Source organism: Euleptes europaea, chromosome 6 (assembly GCF_029931775.1).
Source record: "Euleptes europaea isolate rEulEur1 chromosome 6, rEulEur1.hap1, whole genome shotgun sequence".
NCBI lineage: Eukaryota > Metazoa > Chordata > Lepidosauria > Squamata > Sphaerodactylidae > Euleptes > Euleptes europaea.
The window spans coordinates 50,270,828-50,294,677 of record NC_079317.1 but is presented as its reverse complement, the minus strand read 5'-3'; the positions used below and the strand labels follow the sequence as shown (position 1 = coordinate 50,294,677).

The following is a 23,850-nucleotide window of genomic DNA, read 5'->3' as shown; positions in this document are numbered from 1 at the left end:
TCAACTTGAGAAGAAGAAATAGACCGTGAGAAGACATGGCGGTGGATAAAGAGCTGCTAGAGCTGGATTTGTACGAGTTGTTGGGAGTTGGTGAGAAGGCGGTGGATAAAGAGGTCAGGAGGGCCCTTTGGCGAGGGTATTCGCGGGGCTTTGCGGAACTTAAGCGGGGAAGAGGGTCGGTAGAGCCGCTGGGAACGAGGCTAAAGCGGCTTTGGGGACGCCTGGTCACTTCGGAGCCCCTGAATGTTTAAACGTCAAGGTGTCGGGATCCTCCCGTTCCTGGGTTCAGGTTCAGCTAGAGTAGTGCTTACAGTTGCCAACCTCCAGGTGGGGACTGACGATCTCCCAGAATTAGTGGTGATCTCATGACTACAAAGATCAGTTCCGCTGAGGAAAACGGCAGTTTCCACAGGTGGACTCTATGGCATTATATCCCTCCCCTTCCCAAACCCCATCTCCCCAGCCTCCACCCCTAAATCTCCAGAAATTTCACAACGTCAACCCTAGTTGGCAACCCTAGGAAAACCCATATCCAAATAATGTCTCTTTAAAACGAATGGTTAGAAGAGGAGACTTCAAAGAGTCAGTCTTCCGTTTGTTAAGGCCCAACGGGTTTTGAGTCAGGATACTCATCTCCGGGGCAACTGAAGCAGAACATTTCTTTAAACCGTGGTACAAACTGACTGTCAGATTCTAGATAGCTGTGTTACTCTATAGCAGCAAAATAAAACGAGTCCAGTGACACCATAGAGGCTTAAAAAATTATTCCAGCATATGTTTTGTTAGTCTCTAACATGCTGTTGGACTTCTGTTTTATAGAACTGTCTGATTGCAATATTGTTTCAGTCGTTCTTTGGAAGAAATCGATTCAGGAGGCACTTCCTCAGGGGCAACTGAATTGGGTCATGCTCATAAGTGCTTAAACAGTCTTACAATCTGACAATTAATTTGTAGGGCTGTATAAAGTGGTTTGAAAGGCTGTTGTCCCTGGAGATGAGTCTTGCTAACTTGAAATGTGTTGGGCCTTAAATAGATCCTTCTGCTCCTGTGAGGTTTCCTCTTCTGGTCACTTCTTGCCCTGCTGCACTTTTTTATTCTCTTTCACTGTCTATAAAAGCCAACTTCCAGAGTTCCACCTCACGTTCCCCATATACCATTGTGCTCTGGCATGACCAAGAAACAAGTGCCAGGCTGGACATATGTAGGCAAGAACAGGTTTGATTCTTAATGGCTGGACTATCAGAGGTAGTCAGTCCTGTCTCTGAAATGTATCTTTCATATTTGGAGTTAAATGAGCAGCTTCCAAATTTCCTAGACTCCCAAAACAGTTCAGCTCTGTAGGGCATTTGCACTGTAGTAATAGTCAGCTGAGGCTCAGGGTGAGGTGGAGGGGATGTGTCTCCTCTAGCCTTAAAGATCAGTGGTCTCATACAGTTGTACTGTAAAATTGAGGAATCTCCCAATGTTTTAAACCCCCCACCCTGCAATTTTATCACCTTTCAATTCTCCACAGGCCCATTACTTGTTATTCCTCTATTGCAAGCTGGTCATAGCTGAGATGGGAATTTTTGGGTCACGGCTCATGCTTTTAACAACTGCTGTGCTAAAGAGCCATGGTAGTATAGTAACTGAAATGTTTGGCTGGATGTGTAAAACTCAGGTTTCTATCTCTGTTTAGCTATAAAGCTTACTGTGTGGCCTTAGGAAAAGTCATTCTGTCTAGCCTACTTTACAGGGTAAGCGTGTGAGACTGCAGTGCTGCTTTTTCTTCCCTTGTGCCATTGACAGCGATGTGGCAGGCAGAAGTTCAGCAGATGAAGCATAGAGCCATTGTGCTGTGGAAGCTTTTTCCAGTGAATTTGTATGTCACACAGTTGGTCAAAGGAGCTTTGTCTTGAAAAATAATGCATTCCCCAAGATCCACTCACTCATAGGGACTGATTGTTATATAGTTGTGAAGAAAAGGCATTTTGCACATCAACAAAGGCATTACATTGTCTTGTGTATTTTAGGAACTGAAAATGCATTTGGGATACCGGTAAACCTTGACTCAAATTAAACTCTGATTAAATGAGATTAACTTAACAAAAAGTTGTAATTTTTTCCCTCCCAAGGCTGCAAAATTTATGCTTTAGACTAATTTCTCTTTATCTTTTGAGTTTTAGATTTTGTAACTTGTCCTTTCTCCTCATGCTTTCTGTAGTGTTGACATAACTAGATATAAGTTTGGACATTTGGTTAGTCAAAAATATTTGATTAAATAATCATAATGTATCTTAAAACTCACAAACTTTAGTTAGGGCAACAGAAAGATGCTTCAGTCATCATGTTTGATACTTAACTACTTTTTGCAGTTAGCATAACTGTTACGAAACAATGTTTTTTAAATTATTGTAACTTTTCATAAAACTAGGTAAAAAAATTTCTGAATGTAAACAGTTCAGTGAAAAGTTCTTTTACCTTAGAACACCAGGAACAGCCCACGGTTGCAACGTTTTAAAAATGAAATTAAAACAGAAAAAAAACAAACCCCCAAAACAGCAGTTGTTAAACAGCAAAAGTCTGTTTGCGGATCCCTGCAATGATAGTAGGAAAAGCATTGCTCTGCTGTTAGGTTTGCTCTTGACAGCTGCGGGGTTAGAGGCAAGCAGCCCTGACTCCTCTCTTTGCTAATAAATGATACCATCATGAAATGGTAAATAGTGACTGGCCAGTGGTATTCTTGCTTTCATGGAATATTTAATCGTAGGCAATTGACTGGTGTGCCAACCCTGGCTAGACATTTAGGTTGTAGTTATATTTTTGTTTTAAATGAAAATAAAGGATCTTAGCACTTGATAATTGTCAGATAAAGAATCCAGCTTTCTGATACTACAAAACCCCTGACCTGTGCAGATGACATGAAAGCCAAGAATATTGAGCAGACAGTGGGGCAATATTTGTGGACAAGGACTTGCACCCACTTGCTTTCTCCCAGACTCCACACACTGATTAGTCAGGTCTTTTACTGTACAGACAAACTATATATGTAGTTCTGTGCAGAAGACCCAGTCAGTTTGTGCTGGTAAGGAAGGAATGGTGCCAGTGGGCAAAGACCTATGCCATATGTTGATTATTGCTGGGTTTCATTTGGTCTGCTGGAGGTGAATGTGTCCCTGTTCAGGCTTCTCTCTGTACATAGGCCTGCACACTCTCTGTGCCCCCACATTCACAAGGGAGGCAGATGGTGACTAGAGACAGGGCATTTTCTGTGATTTCTATTTGCCTCTGGAACACTTTCCCCCTTGAGGCTCACCTAATGCCTACTTTGCTTTCTTTTAGGCACCAGGCTGAAACATATCATTTTACACCCCCCAGGGTTTATTGCCAGTTTTTCACTGGTCTATTGCCAGCTTTTCACTGGTCTGCTTGTACTTAACTAATAGTATTTGTGCTGCTTGTGTTTAATGGCTTATTTTTTTATATTCTGATGATTTTCATAGTAAACCATCTCGAGCAGGACTTAAAAGTGGCATAGAAGTATAACTACATATTTATGTTTTTATGCTGGGCTGGGTTTTTAAAGTGGATTTTAATTAATATAATTTAATGTTTTGGGGTGTTTTGGTTTCATTATTCTTGTTTTGAAAGCCACCTCGGGAAGGTTCCTGGAGAGGAGGCATAGACATTTTCTAAATAAATATCAAATCTCAGCCTTCAATAGTAGGTGGCTTTTGGCAAACAATTTATTTTCTGAGCCTCAGTGCCCCTCCTCCTATATGGAGCTAATTTCTGCCCTAATTTGTGTGGGTGGTTGTTTTTGTAAAACCACCTTTTAAATAAAGTAATTGTAGGATAGTAGCTTTTTTGACTTTAATAAAGAATTCTTGTGTAAAGATTCGTTGCTTTGTCAGGGGGAGGAAATTTTTACTTGTCATAGGAACCAGGCAAATGAGTTTGAAAGCCTGTTGTAAAAACTACCGAAATACGTATGTGAAACACTTTCATCAAATAGCACTAAACAGTAAGTAGTATGGTACTGAATTTGCCAAAAGCACTGATTTAAATAGGCTTGCAAGTTGGGTGTTTACTATTCCCTTTTGCCACTAGATGGTGGGCGCATGCCGTGTGTTTCTAGCCAACCTATTAGCAGAATATTTAACTTCCCATCTCAGAATAAAATGGACCGTAACACAATGCTTTTATAGAAATCTGTAGTTTTCGGCTACATTTTACTGCCTTTCCATTCCTGTTCCTCTTTGGTGTGTGGATATTATATGTGGTAGCTGCCAATGTGTTAAACCTCCAAAGCAAAATGTCATCTTCCTAAGTTACTGTGTTCTGAGCAATCAACGGTGTGATGCTGCATTCAGAAATCATGCCTGTGTGCAGTAGTGTTTCCTGCTGCAAACTTTAAAGCATGAAGAGCAGGCACATCTTTCTGTTTTGTTTCTTTATTTACTTCATTTATACCCCACTTTTCTCCCCAATGGGAACCTAAAGTGGCTTACAATGTTCTCTCCTTCTCCACTTTATCCTCACAAAAACCCTGCAAGATAGGTTAGGCTGAGAACATGTGAAGGTCACCCACCAAGTTTCCATGGCAGAGTGGGGATTCAAACCTGGGTCTCCCAGATCCTAGTCCAACACAAATCAGTGCATGCTGTCTCTCTGACTAAAATACTTGGGGAAATGTACTAGAGAGCCCTGACTAGCTCCAGCTCCCTGAGCATCTGTTCACTGTGTGTTTAGGGACCTAGTTTTGCTTTTCATACCCTACCTGTTTACTTATGGAGTGTGAAATGGCCCTCAGTCACAACAGCCTGTGTCCATCTGTGTTTTGCCAAGACTGGATCCTATAGCTGCTTGTATCTGGGAGTAAAGACTTTTCATCTTAAATATTTCTGTTTGGTTCCTGATGCTGAAATTTAAGTGTTTTTGCTCCAACTTCATTTCAGTTAGCTGTGGCAAAAATTTAATGCTGCTATTACAAATCAGAAGATGCTGATGTATTAGCCTTATGCTTCCATTTAATATGTTGCCAATCTTACAAGTTTGTGTCTGTTTTTCAAACCTTTTTTGATCCCTTTGTTGTCATTTCCTTGTATACTTTATTGTGATTGCTGCCTCAGTCTGCTGGTCACATTGTTAAATATCAGTTCTGTCTTCTACAGATTAAGAAAGCCTACAGACAAAAGGCATTGTCTTGCCATCCAGATAAAAATCCAGATAATCCCAAAGCAGGTACAAGCAGTCTTTGTGGAAACTTTATGCCATTTCCAGTTGTTTTTGTGTGTGTCCGCTAGGAGTATCTAGGTTTAACCAGAATAGCATAGCAGTTTCTGTGCATTTATTTATAGGCAGATGCATTAGAAAAGAAAAGACATACATTGTAGAGAGTATTTCAGAAGCCCATTTGGCAGTTTGCATGGGGTTATTTGTGGGATTAATTTGTCCCAAGAGAATGCCTTAATTTGCTTCCATTTTTGATTTATGATCTAGAAGTCATTTGTATTTTGAAGAAGGCTAAAAGTGACAGAAGAGAGCACTGGTATACTGTTTTAGAATCAGTAAATTTCTCTTAAGTTCACAAGAGTTTACAGAGTTCAGAATTCATTGCAAATTCACAGTGTTTTGCAAGGAAGCTGAGAGAGTGCCCAAGGGTGTCTCACCAATCTGCTCTATGATTGACTTATCTATACATTTAGAAATAAATTATTCAAGAAATAGCAGTTTGTTCACTTTTTAAAAGTTTGTGTTACAATAAGGTGCAAGCACTGCCATTTAAATGGGTATTTAAATTTTAGCATACACCTTTATGTGGTTTGATTCTTTTCATTATAGCAGGTTATACACTGACTTTCCATGTTATATATATGCTCCAGACTGTAACATTGGTCTGTGGTTTCCTTGGTGCTGAAGCAGCTCCTGACGTAGCACAGTGGAAATGGGGGATCCACACAGGAGGTTTTCCTCCACCCTTTCCCTGTGTCTGTTTGCTGTTTTCCTGTACACATCTCCTTGACTCAAAGCATTTGTGTGCACGTATGCAGGCTTACACTGTAGTGCTATTTCACTAAAATGCTCTTAAAAACAGTCTGTGTGCTGGTGCAGAATACTTTCCTGTGCGGGTAATGATGAGTCTGACTGGTGCTTAGAGAGGAAGAAAGACAGGGAAAAAAGGCCAAAAACAGTGTCTGGGGTTGGGCACAGAGCCCTGGGAAGAGGATGGCGAGGCATTCAAGTTGCTCTGGCTGTCTGGAGGAAGAAGAACAAGCCTCTTTCAAATCCTTCACAGATCCAAATGAATGAAGAAAGCCCATCAATTGGGCTTTCTTTTCCAAGGTTTCCAGAAAATCATATTTGCTGATTTCCAGCCCTACCTTTAGACACCCCTCCCCCAAGGCTGTAGTTGTGCTTTCCTGCATAGCTTGATCCTCACTCATCAGTGGTGCTGATTTCCAATTCGGGTGCCATTATGTTGTGGTGACATCATCCCCCCCCCCCACATTCCTGCCAATGCCTGATTGTATTCTTTGAAGGATATACTTTGCTGAGTTTACTTTAAAAAAAAATCCATGTTATGTTTCCTGGCTCTGCCTTCCCAACACATCAAGAGGACAAAATGCCATCTTCCTTTTGGATTAGAAATCTGGAATGACATATAATACATGGGGGGATGTAGCTTCACTGGCTCAAAACCTGCTTTCTCTTCTTCTATAGTAATTCTAGAAGCATAGTTGTGTAGCTGCTTCTGGACTCTGTACATCACAAAATGGTGTTGAGGAGGGGGTTGGGCTGAGCCAGTAGGGTTTTCAGAAAGATAAAAATATGCCATTGATACGTATCAGAAGAAAACTTTAATGAGGTTTCAGAGTCATTGGGAAAGGCAGAGGAGAAAATTGGCTCAGCAAGGGATAAACCACAATGCTGTGAGGAGACTGAAATAATCTGATTAACAAAGGCGTCCAAACTGCAGCAATAAGGCTGTCTGGAATATGTCATAGAAAGTAGTTCTATTAAATTCTTTTTCCAAAGGGAGTGCTAGATTCCAGTCCAGTAGCAAAAAGAGTTTTCTGTTTCATTTGCATAATCAGGAATTAGATGTGCTTTCTTACACTGTTGTGTTTAATGTCTTAATTTTCTGATCCCCAGCCGAGCTCTTTCATCAGTTATCTCAGGCATTGGCAGTCCTAACAGATGCAGCAGCAAGGGTGAGTTGTTCTATTTCACAATAAGAATGCTATGGTTTTGCTATTGCACTTATGGCGCTTCTTCCAGCTACTAAGTTGTGGACTAGAAGAGGTTCACAGGTTGTTCCTAGCTGTTGTTGCTTGCAAGTAGAAATGTTCTCTTCCCCTTAGAAACACAGCCTATTCTGAATGGTGAAGGTCTGTGTGTCTCACTTGTACAGCAGGAGAACTGTGCTACCAAATATATCTCTTTCACAGCAGGCTTTCAAGAGCCATTGTATTGTGCATGTAGTGAAAAAATACACCCCTATAATATTAGATTACTTCCATATAGGAAGGTACTTGCTATCAAGAGAAAATCCATGTGCACATCTGTGCAAGCCAGGGAATGCTTGCAGATGAGGGATATTTGTCATCAAGGGGCATGCAAGACTATTCTCAGTTTCAGAAGCTGATTTTACAAAAGAAAATCTAAAAAATTAACAGACATCATTACCAAACAGCAGAATGATGAAATGTGGAATTATAATTGGCACAAGAAAGATTTATTTTTAAACTGATTTCTCAGTTTTTGGATCTTGTTGGTTTTGTGATTCATTCATTGTTTCCCTTAGGTAAAACTTCTTTGGTTTAAAAAAAATTATATTTTACTGGGGAAAAAATACTGTTTCCACTTTGAAACCCAAAAGAGAGTGGACATTTTTATGTAACTTTTCTATAGTGGGAAAGGCTGCTGGAAAAGGATCAGCCAGAGCTCCTATGGATACGTGCACATCCATCCTTTGGATCGGAGTAATAAATCATACTCAATCAAAACCTCATATCTTTTGTTAATAGTTCAATCAATTAAATTTAACAATGTAATTTAGTAGATGCTTTAGTTATTCACCATCTTTCAGATCAGTCCTACATGCTGCCTATGGAGATCCAAATTGTCTTTTTCTTTATCAGTTTTAGTCTTATCAAGTTAGTCAATTTGACTTGGAAGTACTTCAAACCATTTTTATGACACGTGTCTGATTTTTCAGTGTACAGAGCATTGCTGCACTTCTTATCTAATGAACAGTACAATCCAAAAAATGCCCACTGTAAATGGGCTTAGGATCCAGCCTTAATGTTTCCTTGGACTACCTTTCCTTCCTCCATCCCAGATACAAAGACTGAGTTTCTTGGGGGCAGAAAAAAATGCAAGCTGGTGACCCCTTGTTGTTAAATGCACACAGGGTTTGAATGCTGCCTAGCAGACTTTGCTTGCTTTTTTGCTTAGCATTTTTCATGTATTCTTACTTTTTGTCCGATTGCTACTTCAACAGGCAGCATATGATAAAGTGAGAAAAGCCAAGAAGCAGGCAGCAGAAAGGACTCAGAAACTTGATGAAAGGAGGAAAAAAGTCAAGCTTGGTATGTAATAATATATGAGGAATAGAGTTGAAATTGCTGGGATCTGTATTTGTTAATATTTAGAATTATGTTTTTTTCATAAACAGATTTTTTAAATAAGATTTTCATAAATTACATGCAAATGTTAACAGCAGTGTGAGGGCTTCTGTGAAATTCTCCCTGCAATTAGCAAATATTTTTTAATTTTCAGACTATTTAAAACGGTTTAGATTTTTCTGAACGTGTAATTTTTCTTCCAGACCTTGAAGCCCGGGAAAGACAAGCCCAGACCGAGGTTAGCAAGGAGGAGGAGATCCGGATAACGAGGACATTAGAAGAAGAGGTAAAACTGGTGTGCCAAGCACAATATAATATTATGGTAAAATGGATATGGAAACATAATATACAGTCCAGGTGGTGAGCAAAAAACCAGTGATAAGATAAATGGAATAAAAGATGCAGGGACTCGGTGCTTAAGGGTATACGAAGAGGCAGCATAAGGGGGTTTAGCTGTTGATGAGACAGAATGCTGAGTTGCTTACCTTTCACAACCATTTCCCTTATATGCTATAAATAGTCTTTGTTGGAAAAGGATAGATAGTCATTTTGGGAGCAATATAGCCATCATTTTTGCTTTCTGCCTCTCTTCCCAGATCCTACGGCTACGTGAAGAGGGATCCCGCCAACTGGAGGAGCAGCAAAAGCTCATCCAGGAGCAAATTCGACTTGAGAGAGAGCAAAGAGTTCGAGGTAAAGCCAGGCAAGAACCTCCATCTGTGCTGTCCGTCTGGGGTTGGAACATGGCCTTATCTGACGCTCAGAAGAACTTTTTGTTAAACAGTATACCTCTGCAGAAAAAAATCACTCTCCCTTTCTTGTCTTACTGTGAAGCTTCAGAGTCAGAAACTTATTCCCCCAATCAATGCATTAAAAAGGGCAGTTTTTCCAAGCTGTGCCCTTGATTCCCCGTGTAACCTCAGGCAGTTGACAGTCCCTCTTTAATCTCTGTATCCCCTTTAGAAGAGGCAAGTGTTTACGATTAATGAATGTTCAATGAAATTAAATCAAAGTAGAGAGATCCAGAACACAAGATGACTTGAATGTTTTCGTTTTGTAAAATGGAAGTCGTGGTTTACCCTTGGAATGGTCATCACTGACGTTTTCCTTCTATTTTCTTCTTTTTTGAGGCAAACACGATGGGTATGGAGAGGAGGGCAAAGGAACCCCCAAGCTCAAAGTAAGACATTCAAAAAAACTTGAGCTATGAAGAGAGATGAGCCAACTATAACTTATCATTCCATCAGTAGAAGCCATGTGGATCGCCTCCAGACTTACAGAAAGCTGGACTGCCTCTGGCATCCTCGCTGCTTACTGGAGTTGTCACTTACCTCACCGTAATGTGTTCCTTGCACTTTAATCTAGAAACTAGGCACTAGGATGAAGGTAATTAGAAGTTAAGTGTCTATGGCTTGGGATATTGACAGGTTGTAGATGCTACTTGATGTATGTAGTAATTTTCATATGTTTTGCAATGTGAATTCTTTCCTAGGCTTGTATCTGTTTGTCTGCATACAGATTCTGCTAGATACTAGATCTGTTGCACTGGACTGGGCAAAACTAATCAGGTAAACTTTTTCCCCCATTAGCTGCGATGGAAGTGCAAGAAAGAAGATGAGACAAAAGGAGGCTATTCAAAAGAAGTTCTCCTGCAAATCTTACAAAAGGTCTTGTTCCGTGTTGCTCTTTCATCTTTGTTGGTTTTGCCTGATATACTGTAAGATCAAGAAAAGAAGTTTAATGTCAGTTTCTGCACAAAGCTATATGACCCCCACCATGGTCATTATAAGACCTCTCATTCCTTGTTGTTAGTGAGGAAGGGCACTGTTAGGAATTGTGATTTACAATAACTAATATTCCTGCAGAAAGGTTCCTAAATGGCTTCTAGTATAGAATGATTTAAGGGATGTGGAATGTTATTGTATAGCCAGATCTCAGAAGCTAAACTGGGTTGGTGCTTGGAAGGGAAACCTCCAAGGAAGATTGCAGAAGTTTTGCCTTGAAAACCCCACCAAGGGTCTCTATAAGTTGGCTGTGACTTGACGTAACTTTACACACACAGAGTGACTTAAATTGTGATCACTTCCTTTGTGATTACTAAAATGACCTAAGCAGCCAATAGGCAGGTTGGATAGAACTTTGTTCACCTCTGAGAATAGATGTTTTTGTTTTTGCTGAAAAATAATTGAGAACTAGACTGAACTCTAATTTAATTTGTTATTTCACGTGATCTTAATCTGAGCTGTGAGTATGTGGGTCTTCTAATAGCTATGTTGTATTTTAATTCTTTTTAACAGTGATCTCTTTTGAATCACTGACCACTGTAATAATATCTACAAAAGGATTTTGTAATTGGCATTCTTCTATGATTCTGTAGTATATTTTAAGAAAAATATGATTAGTACCCCCATTCCAGTATTGTCCCTGATCCCACTATGGTACTTGTGCTATCTGTATTTTATATAAACTTTAGCAAGAACTTTGATTTTCACAATTTAGAGCTTTCTCCCCTAGAACTATATCTGATTTTATTTTGCTTGATTTCTGGCAGTATGGCGAGGTTCTGAATCTAGTGATCTCAAGCAAGAAGACTGGAAGTGCAGTTGTTGAATTCGCCACGGCGAAAGCTGCTGTAAGTGTTCTGACTAAATAATTTCTTGGTGCACCAAAGTGTTTGGGGTCATGTAGGAGGTATCCACTGATATGAAGGAAAGAGGATAGGGTTAGATTGTTGACTGTGGAATGAAATGGCTTGGATCCTACAAGATTATGCAAGCGGGGCATAGCTTGTAGAGCAGGAATTTGCTGCCTCCTCTTTCCACTGCAGCCCTCTAGCCCCCCTGGGGTCAAGGGAGTTTTCTGGAAAGTATGGGGCCAAAAGGAGGGTCTGCAGTGAGAACAGAAATCGACAGAAGTCCCACCTCCCACCAACACAATAAAAATGCCCTTCCATTGTCAGAAGTGGACCCCAGGATCTGAGCTGTTGTGTTTGGGGGAATGCATATTTATGGCAAAAAGAATGGGGTAAAATTTAATGGTCCATGTTCTGTAGCAGATCCTGTTAGTAGTCAACCTGCTTCTTCACTGGCTGATTCAGCATGTAGAATACATGGTACATGTTGGTTCTTTAGCTGATACGGCAGAAGCTTCCTGTACCATGTAAGATCCTTGTATCTCCTGTTGTGTGAATGTTTACAGTCCAGTCATAATGATCAAGCTTTTCAGATAGGGGTTGGAAAGGAGGGTCCTGCAAAAGTTTTTGTGGAGGGTCCTGCAAAAGTAAAAGTTTTTTGTGTTTCACCCATTTTTGCAATTTAAATACTTGGCCTGTGGCTATTTTTCTGTTTCCTGGAGTTTGATTGGAGAGCGTTTATCAATGAAATGAAAAGAGGTTGAAGTGGCACACTGTGTGTATTTGGTAGGAGATGGCAGTAAAGAACGAAGTTGGCCTGATAAACAATCCTCTAAAGATCACCTGGCTAGAGGGGCAGCCACAGAACAGCACAGTGTATTCTGATGGCACCATCCAGCCACGAATAACCCAGGTAAGAGAAATGCCAGATTCTATTTAAATTTTTAATATAGCTGTTCTAACTATACTTAGGACAGGCAGTAGCAAAATTTCACTTTTGTCTGTCTTTGTACTTCTGTCTTGGTAGATGTCCACTGAGTTACTCTATGACATTGAAAACTGGGGGGGGGGGGTTATGTGTAAATTGGTTCTAATTAAAACATAAATCTGGTTGGATATTAAGAGTTTGTGTAGACATGCTTTACTAGGACACTAATTGACTTATTACGAACTATAATGAGTGGAGAGGAACTTCTACAGTGTCTCGCAGTGTCTGTCATATTATGCTTGGGTCACTTGATGCACAGCTGAAGAAGCAGGAGCATTAGGAAGAGATGTATGTTAAGATCTTCTCAGAGGAAGAAGATGTGAGTGGGATTCTTCCACACAGGGAAGTTCTCTTTGTACTGATAGAAAGTCTCACTATTCACAGGGAACCTTTGTATTAATTGCACTTTCTTCATTTGCTATATAAAACAAGGCAATGAAAAAATATCAGTTAGAAGAGGAGGGTATTTTTTAAAGCTCTTAGTTATATTTTCTTAACATCTGAATTCGGCTTGTAGTACCTCTATAATATTTATAAATAGACAATTTAGTCTTTCTCTGTTGATGGCAGGAAAATACTTTTTTTTCTTTTTTGGTAGAGTAAAAAATATGTTTTATTTTGTATGTTTAGCCTGCCATATACTGTGGGCTCAGGGCAGCTGACAGTATTTGTGAAGGAAACAATCATGTGTGATCTTTAAAGAGCTCACAAATGAAACAGACCAGACAAATGGAACTAGGAGGGTGGTGGGGGAAGTGGGGACCAGGAAAACAGAATTCAAAAATATTGATCTGAACTGCATCTGTAAAGCGATAGTTCTTGTGCGTGTGGGGCTGTGGAAGATCCTCCCTCCCCTCAAGCCTTCCACATATCTATGCATGGCACTTATTGTTCTCTTCAGAAATAAAACTCAAACCCACAGAGGACTCATGGCCACAATCTGTCATCCTCTTCTCTACATGAGGGCCCGGAAACCTTTTCCCAACAGTGTGTAGGTGACAAAGTAGCAGTTGTGTCCTTACTAAGTAGGTGTTCTGGCAGCTTCCCAGAAAAGGCTATAGTTCCTTCTCCCCTTGGTTTGCCAGCCGATTTCTCTGTGCGAAGCTGCTTCTTAGCCCCCTGAGGTATTTTTTGGGTCTTTTGCAGTTCCACCAAAGGTACACTTAGGCCACTTTTAGTAAAGGGCACCTTTCCTGCCTTGGCTGCCCAGGTATGGATCTTTACAGCCATAGATAGTCATACCCGGAGCGTATTAGGGAATAGTAGTATAACTGGCTGTGCTAAACTGGATGGAATCAAGCAGAAGCTGCAGATTGTTTTGGGCTAAGATAGGATTTCCTAACAAAATATTGGTTCCATCACTAGCAGGCCCATACCAGTTGACAGTGATGCTCCGCACCCTCTTTTTTTAGAACAGAAGAGTAACAGATGACCCAGCCAGAAGGCCCTCGCCCTTTTCCATCTAGGCTCTCTCTCCATCTGGCTTTGCATACCATTTCTTGTGAAATCTTTGGCTTGAGACTGGGTTTCTCTTGGCTTGTTTCCATAACAAATTGTTGTCACTGGGAGGCCGTAGTCTGCCTGCTGCAAAGGATTAGCATGTCTAAGCTGAGGGGTAAAATAAGCTGGGAGCTGTGTTTGGGGTGATAGCTTTATGGAGGTGAGAGAGTTGCATTACTCAGACAGAGCACTCCTGCTGCCTGCTAGACTGGCATAGGTGGGCCCCTTCTGTCACGAGTGATTCAGTTATTAGGGCATCAACTAATAAGCTTTGTTCCTTCACACCCTGCAGCCACTCAGTAGAGCATTTTGAACTACTTCCAGCAAGTTTGTATATTCAACAGTGATGTTTTAGTGTGTTCCCAACTAAAGGGAATCTAGATGGGCTAAATCAAGTCAGAAGCCCATGGTTCCTGTCATGAAAGCAATAGCACCCAAGTCTGATAAACTAAATCAGTTAGAAAAACAAGAGTGCTGCCAGCATCAAATGTTCAAAAGCGGTGTTAATTGCCTAAAGTAATGAGATTGGTTTAAACCCTGAGGGTTTTTGAAAATGGCAACAAAAATAAGATCATAAGAAAAGCCATGCTCGATCAGACCAAGGCCCATCAAGTCCAGCAGTCTGTTCACACAGCAGTCAACCAAGTGCCTCTAGGAATCCCCCAAACAAGACTACTTCAGCAGCATTCTCCTGCCTGTGTTCCACAACACGTAATATATTCGGCATGCTCCGCTGATACTGGAAAGAATAGGTATGCACCATGACTCGTATTCATTTTGACTAGTAGCCCTGGATAGCCCTCTCCACCATGAACATGTCCACTCCCCTCTTAAAGCTTTCCAAGTTGGCAGCTATCACCACATCCTGGGGCAGGGAATTCCACAATTAACCTATGTGTTGTGTGAAGAAATACTTCCTTTTATCTGTTTTGAATCTCTCACCCTCCATTGATGCATTGAATTCTGAACTAAAAACAGTACTTTCTGCACCATAATCTTAATTATAAGCCAAGAAAACTGTATTTGGCAACCTTATGAACACTATAAATGAAACAAATAACTGCATAACTCCTTGTGTTACACAGTTCTTCAAAATTACAGCCCTGCCTGCAGTACACAAACAGTAGTCCATTGTTTAATTACAGTGAGGAACATGGCTTAAAATAAATTCTCAGGTCCTGGCCACTGCACAAAAATCCTAACCAATTAAAAGGTATCTCATGAACCATATGTGGACTGCAGGCTCTGTATTCGGGATCCTTTTCCTGTGACCAAAAACTTGAAGTAATGTTCCAGTACAGCCTGATAGGAAATCTGTTTTTCTATAGGTCGGCCATACCTGTGGCGGATCTCCCCCCACTTTCCCGTTTTTGTAGAAGTGACCTCAGTGAGTCCTTTTCTTCAGCACCACACTGCTTTCTGCTGGACATTTCCAAAGAGGATTTGAGTTGCCAGAAATTGAAATTGTATATTAATAACTCAGTCTTGTTCTCCACATTATCCTCTTGACCAAACTTTTCTTCCATAGCTACATGACTTTTTTACCTCTTTATATTTTTAGCATTGACCTCAGATACCAACTGTATTTACAAAGTACAAAAATTCTAGCCCTTGTCCCCTCATTCCTACCCACCCTGGGATAGTTTCATATTTTATCTTTTTCATGCTCTTATTGGTTTTCCAGTTAATGTCTGTCCATCCAGTAAGCACAGCACCCTGTTTTGTGTGCAATGTAGTCATGATGCTTCTAGAAGGTAAAATTCAGCTGCATTATTGGCATGCTTCTAAAATGCTGATACCCCATCTTTCTGCTGCTTAGTCTTCAAGGTGGTTTACAATTAATAAAGCCATTAACAATGTAATTTCAAAAAAATCAGTATGCGTCGATGCAGCAACAGGAGTAGCCTTGATATTCTGCATATATGATGCATTATTGTGTCAGAAGAGTGAGACAAGAACCACTTTCTGTGAAGATGAAGAGATCCAAATGAAGCAAATACCTTCTGGCTTATTGCATCCAGCAACTTCATAAGATTGTTATCATTTTCCTGTGTTCAAGTAGGAGTCATCCGGTATGCTAGCTAAGAGGTTGTGTTACTTACTACGCAGTTCCTTAGCAGGAAGGCTTAACATTTCCGAGAAGTTGCTCAGCCAAACTATTAATCTGAGAAAATAAAGCCTCACTTAACTTCTGTCTCTGACTTGTTTATACTCCTTGCTTCAAGAAGTCGAAGCAAGGACAAGAGCTCCAGGTTAATTAGGAACTCTTGGCTTGCTTTAGCTTTAAATGATGGGTGTCATTATCTCAGCTATGCAAAAATAGGTGGTGTTCAGAATTCACTTCAAGCATGCTTTCTACTGAGACTGATCTATGAGTAAAGGTATGTGGCTAGGATTACCTGCACGTGTAAACAAAGGTGGACAGCTCAGGGTAGCAATTCTAAATCAGTAACTCCTGACAAAGCCACGGAGCCATCTGATCAACTAAGCAAGCCTTGTGGACCAACGTGGCTGGCTTTTACTTTAAGGGAGGGATGCAGAACAGTAACTTTATTACTTTTCCTTCAAGATCCCTCACACTGCACAGATGAAATGTTCAGAGTTTCTCCAGTCACACTGTTAACAGAGACTGATGGTAGCACAAAAAAGACCCCGTAAATATGTTAATAGGGACAGGAATATATACTTTCTGGCTCATTTCTTCACAAGTGACTTGTAGAAGCAATTGTTATAAATTCCTTTCCCCTATGTTGACTAAAAAGAGAAATAATTACAGTGAATTCCCAGCTGCTTAAATGTGCCCATGAATTGGAATAAATGAAGAACATTATGCACTGGAATAGAGGACAATCTTTCTATTCTGAGTTGCCCGTACTTCTGGTTGCAAGGCTCTTCTTTCTGTTTCTGACCTGGTCTTTTATGCCACAGCTTTGATTTTGAGATATATGTAGCTGGGATTGTGAAGATAATGTTCAAACAAACCTGTACATTCCACTTTGTGCCACAACCACCCACTCTACATGCACATTTGCTCTAGACTCTTAAATGACTCAAGGGTACAAATGTATTCCTTGCACACCAAAATTAAGCCCACTGAGATAGCAAAGAGAAACGATTGCAAATGTGAGAGGAATGGAAGCATTGGTATCCAATGCATGGTGGTGGTTTTGCCTGCGTAGTTTACCGTAAAAGGCTTGGTGAGAATGGTGCACCTAAAACGCCTTGGGTCGTGTACTCATAGTGAAGGAAAACCAGTAGTCCAGGATGATTATTAATTCCTTGGTTTCAACTAGAACAGCTAAAGTGGTAATTAATTCAGTAGCAAATTCTGGCTTTTGAGTGTCTGCAGAATGTCTTCAAGAAGCGAGGGGCCCAAGTCTAGTTTGAAAGAAAAGAAAGGGTCAGATGGATCAGGCGTACTGTACCATGAGATGGTTTCAGAGTGGCACCAGTCCGTATCTTGGTTCTTGCAAAAAAGATCTGACGGTGTCTGAGTGGCCTTATGGGAGTGACGGGGAGTGCTTGGAAAGGAATCCTCTGCAGAGGGCAAATCAGTGTGGTCTATTATGTTGGGGCAGCTGGTGCTGTCCAGGTACAGTCGCGGTGGTTTGGGAGGCGGCTGCATCTTGGTGGCTAGGTTTTGCTCACTCTGACAGGAGAGGTAGTTCGACTTCCCTTTCAGGTCTCTTAGGAGCTCCCTTTTGTTGTATTGTCCATTGGAGTCTAGCGTCTGGCTGTTCTGATTCAAGATAATTACTTGACTGCCCAGTTTCTTGTTCCTCCGGAGTGAGAGGCGCTTGAAGAAGCCTGAGGACCTGACAGATCCTCTCTGCCAAGTGTCCATGGTGAGGGAAATAGTAAAAGACTGGTGGCTGGCCCTTCTAGAGTGGAGGAGGCCTTAGGCCTTGACCTCAAGCTAACACGAGGCTCCGGAAGTCTGGACCATCTCCTTTCTTAACAATTCCTGGAACAGAAGAGAAAAAAAGAGCAACAACAAATTGGCTTTCCCATAAGAGCATACTTGGTCATGGTGCCAACTGTATTGAAGGAACCAGTAGGTAACGAATGCACTAGTATGTGTTTGAAGGTAATCTTCCTAGCCTACGAAATAAGGCTGGAATAGTAAACTACCTTGGTTCCCAACATTTCCATGCCTGCTGCACTCCCTTCCAAATACAGGAAGACAAATACAAAATGGGCTTCAGCTTTTTTGTATTTTAAAACCAATGGTAGTTTTTAGAACATGAATAATAATTTTTGTAAGCATCAGAAATTAGGAAGCTCATGGTTCTATCATCCCAACCTGTTGAGATGTCGCAGAATGAATTTTTGCTATGCTCAGTATGGGGTTTGTTTATTTGTTTAAACCATTTATATGCTGCCTTTCCACCCAACTTTAGGGTTGCCAAGGTAGCGAGCAATTAAAAATATTAAAACTAGCTTTAAACACACACAATTAAACACAGCATATAAACAGGTAGGAGGGTCAGTGAGGGGAGGTTTCGTGCTTGACCCTTACATCTGCAGCAGCCATGGTTTAAGGGGTTAACTCACCATCAGACCCTTGATCCAGTCCATTCCAGTGATGGTTTCGATTTTAGTTGCTGAATACGAAGAGGTATAGTACCTCTTCATAAGTGGGTAAGTGATACTAGTGACTGATCCCTGCCCTATGTCACATCTGCAGATCTTTCTTTACCACTGCCTCAAACCATCTCTCTATCCACTGGTCTTTTTAGAATTACCCCATCACCCCAAATTCTGTAATCCTGCAGCCAGTTTTCCTCTGTGTTCTTCTTCTTTTACATAATTTCTTTCATGAGTTTCAATGACTTGCTTTTTTACTTTTTGCAGTAAAAATGGCTGAGAAAAGCACCCCTTCTTCCACACCGTTTTGTGAGTGTGTGTACGGTGCCGTCAAGTCACAGATGACTTATGGCTACCCTGTAGGGTTTTCAAGGAAAGAGACATTCAGAGGTGGTTTGCCATCACCTGCCTCTGTGTGGGCTGAGAGAGTTCTGAGAGAACTCTGACTGGCCCAAGGTCACCCAGCAGGCTCCATGAGGAGTGGGGAATCAAACCCGGTTCTCCAGATTAGAGTCCGCCACTCTTAACCACTACATCATTTTGTACCAGATCATAAATTTTTCTCTTCCACGCACACATATACTGCCCATAGCATTTTTTCTGCCCTATTGTTCCTTTTGTCTATCATCAGGTCACTTTTCTTTATTCATCTCTTTCTGTAAGACCAGATTTTTCTGCACCATCTTCATGACCTACCTTTTCTGTGTATCCACTGCCTCCAGACTTTTTCACTACTCATTAGTCAGTCCTTGACCTCTCCCTCCACCTGTCTGGTCCACTTAATGCAGATTATACGTTTAGGCCTTTAGATCACTTTTACCAGTATAGATCACTTTAACACAGAAAGGAATTGTTGAGTCTGACTTCTAACACGAGCTGCCAAATCAAATAAGTGAAGGTCAGCATTGGAACATCATTGTATGAATCAGTTTTATTCCTCTTCCAGAACATTAAACAGTATTGGGGACATCTTAATATTCTGTGCTAAAGAGGTCGCTATCTGCTCATCATAAATAGAACAGCCTATTACCAAAAAGATAAGCTCAAAAGATTCATGAATTAAAATAGTAAGGAAGCTAAGAAGAAAGAGAATAAATGTGGGAGTTATTACTTACTGTGAGAGGGCGGACCAGGGAAGGAGCCTCGAGTGGATTTGTGAAGGAAGCGGAGTCAGTCTGTCAGTGGTCTCCTGCCTTGGGTCAGGGGCTCTGCCTCCTCCACTGTTCTTCTTGAACCCCTTTCCTTCAGTGTTTCTCTTTGCTCTCCACTTGCCTCTCCTCGGTTCCTCGTTTGTTTCTCAGGCTGCGGTTCCCTTGTGTGCGTTCTGTGCCAAGCCCTTGCTGACTCAGTCACGTCAGAAGCTGGGATTTACACTATTAGTTAATTGCTGAGATTGCAGGAAGTAGGTGTGTGTAGAGCCGTGAAGCGCCAACCTTTGCTACAGAGCCTCAGGAGAATCTAGACTTCTGTGGGATATTTGAACTATTTTCATATCATGCTTCAATGTGACTACTGGGGGTGGGGGGAGATCAGGAATAGTACTCAGTAGGCTTTATTTCTATTTCTGCCAAGTTCAAGTCAGTTCATGTAATTTTAATTATGGTTAGAAATGGGAAATTTCTTTTTTCCAGAATGTTGAAATGAAGTGCGTCAGGTGATGAGAGAGATTTCTAGCACTCATGACTCACATGCAGCAACATAACAGCATGTTTGTAGTGTCTCAAGAGCTCTAAAGAGCCATCATTGAACCACAGTTGTGTTGAATGTTACTGTTTAAATGTGGCTGACTTGGCTGCTGAAATTTACCTCTTCTCTCTCACGATACCTAAAACATAGACTTTGATTCTGTAAGAGGCTTCTCCATATCTGAGCGAGTGAGCTTTGCCTCACAAAAGCTACCCCTTTGGAATCTGTACTGAGCATCATCGTACATCCCTAACTTCATTGTCCATGTGCTAAGTAACAAATGGTGTGAAGGCATAGGGCAAAGAGTGACATATCTTACAGAACATGGAAATTGCCATGCTGAGTCAGATGTAGGCAAACTTTTTGTTTCCAGCAGTAGCTGGACAAATGGCTGTGGAAGCTTGCAAGCGCTTTGTGGTAATGACCATTGGTGGTGGTGGTTGTTTCTCCACATTATCCGGTACTCAGAAATGCATCGCCTCTGCACTTGAACGTTCCTTTTAGATATAATGGCTCATGGTCACTGAACGACCTGCCCTTGCTGCTTAAGCTGGCTGTCACCACCATGTGGTAATGAATTCCATCTATAATGAGAGAACCGTTGCAGCTGTAAAGTGTTTATCTTATTACATGTTTACCCTGCCCTTCCGCCAAGAAACCCAGAGCCGTGTACATAGTTCTTCCCTCCCCCATTTTATGCTGACATTCCTGTGAGGTAAGTTAGGTTCAGAGGCAGTGATGGGACCAAGGTCACTCAGTGTGTTTCATGCAAGAGTGGGGATTTGAACCCGAACCTCCTTAATTCAACATTCTAACCATTAAACGCTGGCTGTCGCTAATTCACAGAATTTTTGCTTTGGGTGGCTCCATGCGAGTTGCTCTTGTATCCCTATTTCTCTATTTCCATCCCTTGACTATCTCTTCTATGGAGCTTGCGTTGCCTAAACATCCCAGACTTGGAGGGGAAGGAGGAAGCCTTAAACTTGGAATTGGAGGTCTGGCAGATACCCAGAGGTCCTTTTACCCTTGGGCTTTCGAGAGTAAGAGAGTAAGAAGGGGAGCTTATGAGTAGGGCTCAGAAGACAACGATTGTGTCTTGTTTAGCACCCAGACAGTCTTCCCACTGTGCTTCTAAGTTATTTACTTCAGGGGGTTTCCCATCAGTTTTTTACCTCACTCAGGAAGTGCTCTTCCCTTTAGTAGTACTCCTGATGCTTCACTGTCCTGATACGGATCTTCTTGCCCTGTAGCCCTTACCTTTTCCCCATTCCATGCACAACTTCAGAAGTGAAGGCATTTCTGTTGTTACATCTCCTTTGCCATGCATTTGGTCACTGTGCTTGCTTCCTATCAGCTCTCTGAGAAAGTCCTCTAAAGATTCACCAGCAACAGCTGGTCACCAGCAGAAACTGATTCTGTAGATTTTACATATTTTCTTGATCACATTCTCAGGCACTGCATACCTTCTGAATGTAACCATTTGACTTGACAGGACCATTTCTTCTGGGCATCCATGTCATTTTACAGAATCTGGGTGTTCTGAGTGCGAGTTTTTAAATATTTTATCAAGTTAGGAAATGGTTCAAGGTGACCCATGTTCTTAAAAAAAATGAAATAAATTGATCATGATTTCTAACCCTTTACAATGTTATTAGCAGAAAAGAAAGGGCACGGCCCAAATCTTGCTGCTGCCAAGTGAAGAGTGTTCAGATGAATAGTGATTACACTTGTACAATTTTAGTTCTGCTTTAGTTCTGTTGAGTCCTTAGCATGCTGTGGAGCAGATTTTACTGGAAGAAGTCATGAGTTAGCAGTGACAGTCACAGCAGCCCTATAGATTCTGCATATTGTTGTGAGAGGTGCTGACACTTCCTTTGTGTGCTGTTGTGATGTTTTTTTTTCCTTTTGAATGTTACCAGAAAAGATTTCTAAATATGCAAACATTGAATTCACCTAACATTTACTGCTGTCACTTATTTCTCAGGGTTCTGTGGTTTCTGAACGCGACTATGAAAGTCTTGTGATGATGCGGATGCGCCAAGCCGCTGAGAGACAGAAACTGATCGAGCAGATGAAACAAGAGGATGAGTCTTGCGCATAGTATAAGGAAGAACAGAATTCTCTTACACTTTCACATACTGCTTAAATTAAGTCAATAAACACCCTTTTTAAAAACTGTCGTTTTTCTGAGTAAATAAATTGACACTATACCTAGTGGAGGATTCAGAGATCTTCATATATGGCTTTAAAATTGGTTGGAACTTACTGGTTGCATGTTCTTCTTAGGTGGAAGGAGTCTTCAAGAGCTTATGCCAGGGGAAGTGCCTCTTGCCAGATAAATACGCCAATGAACAGACTGATAGGATCCAACCCTCTGTGGCAACAGCTGGTCCCCCTGGGCCAAATCTTTTGCCCAGTTCCTTGCCAACCATGTTCCTCCTTCCAGTGACAAAACGTGAACCAGTTCATACATAATTCTAGTCATCTGGAATCTGCGAGAGATTGCTTGGCAGTTACAGCTTATAGCAATGCTTACTACATTCATTTTGAAGTTCCCACCCCCCATGTAAACGCCTTGCATATAAAGGTCCTAGGCTTCCATTTCTGATCTCTTGTGATAAAGGGAATTTCAAGCAGTATTCATGAAAGGACTTCTTGAAATAAAGGAGGCTTCATGAAGAAAAGTTTAAATGTGGCATTTATTAACATAAAGGTTTTTTTATTTCTGTCCTAGGCATGTTAAAGAGTTCAACAACAAGATATGATTTCTGAATAAAGCTTCCAGCATCTTCAGTTTTTGTGAAAGGGTTCAATAGTACATGCCACGTACTCCCAAAGCCTATGGTACTAACATACAAGTGCTGGTAATGTGGAAGTTCATACCACAGGAGGAGCTCAATCAAGCTTCAGTGTTGGCCATGCAATCTTTGCCACCATCTCAGTTTTGTTTGGTGACTCAAATGTACCCTTTTGAACTAAAGGAATCTTCCTGTGTCTTTGTGGTGCTTCTGATTTAGCACTGCAGTATTGAAGCCATAGGAACCTACCATGTCCATACACCTTTCTGAAGCAGAGAGAGAAGGCTGCACAGGGCCATCTTGATATGCTTGATCTATCACTTTCCTATTTTCAAGGGTACTGTGCACCACTTCTACAGGCTTAGCTGTGGCCAATCTTTATTTCTTAAGGGTTATTTCTTTTATTTTATTTTTTCAGAGTTAAACTGCTTGTCCCAGTGGTTCTTCGCAGAAATTAAATTGTAGATGACAAGTCTTGTTTTCTTTAACAATTTTAAAAAAATAATTCATACCACTGACTTTGGGTATAGTTTGGTGCAAGTCTTCCAAGTAACCCCAGCAATGAAAGGGCGACTGGTACAGTTACGAAACTGATGGTGTAATATTTGCACTATACTTGTCAATGGATGGTTCAAAAGGCACATGTTGCTGCATAATTCCAACCATGTTCTTGCTTGAATTGGAACAGTTTAGCCTGCTTTCAATAAGGGCACTGTACTAAATAATAACTGAGTTGCTCTGTGGCAAGTCTATTTTCCATTCCCCAAATTGGTTTGGCTATCTTATAATTAACTTTTTCCCCCTCCCCAGCTTAAAACTGCTACTTACACCGCAAACTATGTGCCAGGGTGATTTTGTTCAACAGTAACAAATGGAGAAGATTTAACACTTCAGTAAAAAGCACTTCTAGACTGGATTCAAACTAATGCTCAAAAAAGCTCCGTCTCTCTAGAGACATTTTAGTCTCCCAACCCTTGAAGCTTAACTGGACCACCATTACTCCTATAGTGAGCTTGTACCAGTGGTTATTTTTTTCACAATGTAGGATGT

General features: G+C 41.0%; 2 protein-coding genes across 2 annotated transcripts; one reads left to right on the top strand and one right to left on the bottom strand.

Moving 5' to 3' along the window:
- On the top strand, window positions 1-22,156 carry DNAJC17 (DnaJ heat shock protein family (Hsp40) member C17). Its single transcript, XM_056851254.1, has 11 exons — window positions 1-113; window positions 5,154-5,223; window positions 7,135-7,193; window positions 8,486-8,573; window positions 8,813-8,895; window positions 9,206-9,302; window positions 9,740-9,789; window positions 10,199-10,276; window positions 11,161-11,241; window positions 12,032-12,154; window positions 21,987-22,156. The coding sequence occupies exons 1-11, from the start codon at window positions 36-38 to the stop codon at window positions 22,101-22,103; spliced, it is 924 nt and encodes a 307-aa protein (XP_056707232.1). The 5' UTR covers window positions 1-35; the 3' UTR covers window positions 22,104-22,156.
- Window positions 17,026-17,581, bottom strand: C6H15orf62 (chromosome 6 C15orf62 homolog). Its single transcript, XM_056851255.1, has one exon. The coding sequence runs from the start codon at window positions 17,571-17,573 to the stop codon at window positions 17,040-17,042; it is 534 nt and encodes a 177-aa protein (XP_056707233.1). The 5' UTR covers window positions 17,574-17,581; the 3' UTR covers window positions 17,026-17,039.
- Window positions 22,157-23,850: the final 1,694 nt, after the last annotated feature.

Excerpts from the sequence above, each read along its gene's own strand:
- DNAJC17 (XM_056851254.1), top strand. The coding sequence starts at position 36 with ATGGCGGTGGATAAAGAGCTGCTAGAGCTGGATTTGTACGAGTTGTTG. Across the intron at positions 8,896-9,205 it reads CGAGGACATTAGAAGAAGAG|ATCCTACGGCTACGTGAAGA; the intron begins GTAAAACTGGTG and ends CTCTCTTCCCAG. Across the intron at positions 10,277-11,160 it reads TCCTGCAAATCTTACAAAAG|TATGGCGAGGTTCTGAATCT; the intron begins GTCTTGTTCCGT and ends GATTTCTGGCAG.
- C6H15orf62 (XM_056851255.1), bottom strand. The coding sequence starts at position 17,573 with ATGGACACTTGGCAGAGAGGATCTGTCAGGTCCTCAGGCTTCTTCAAG.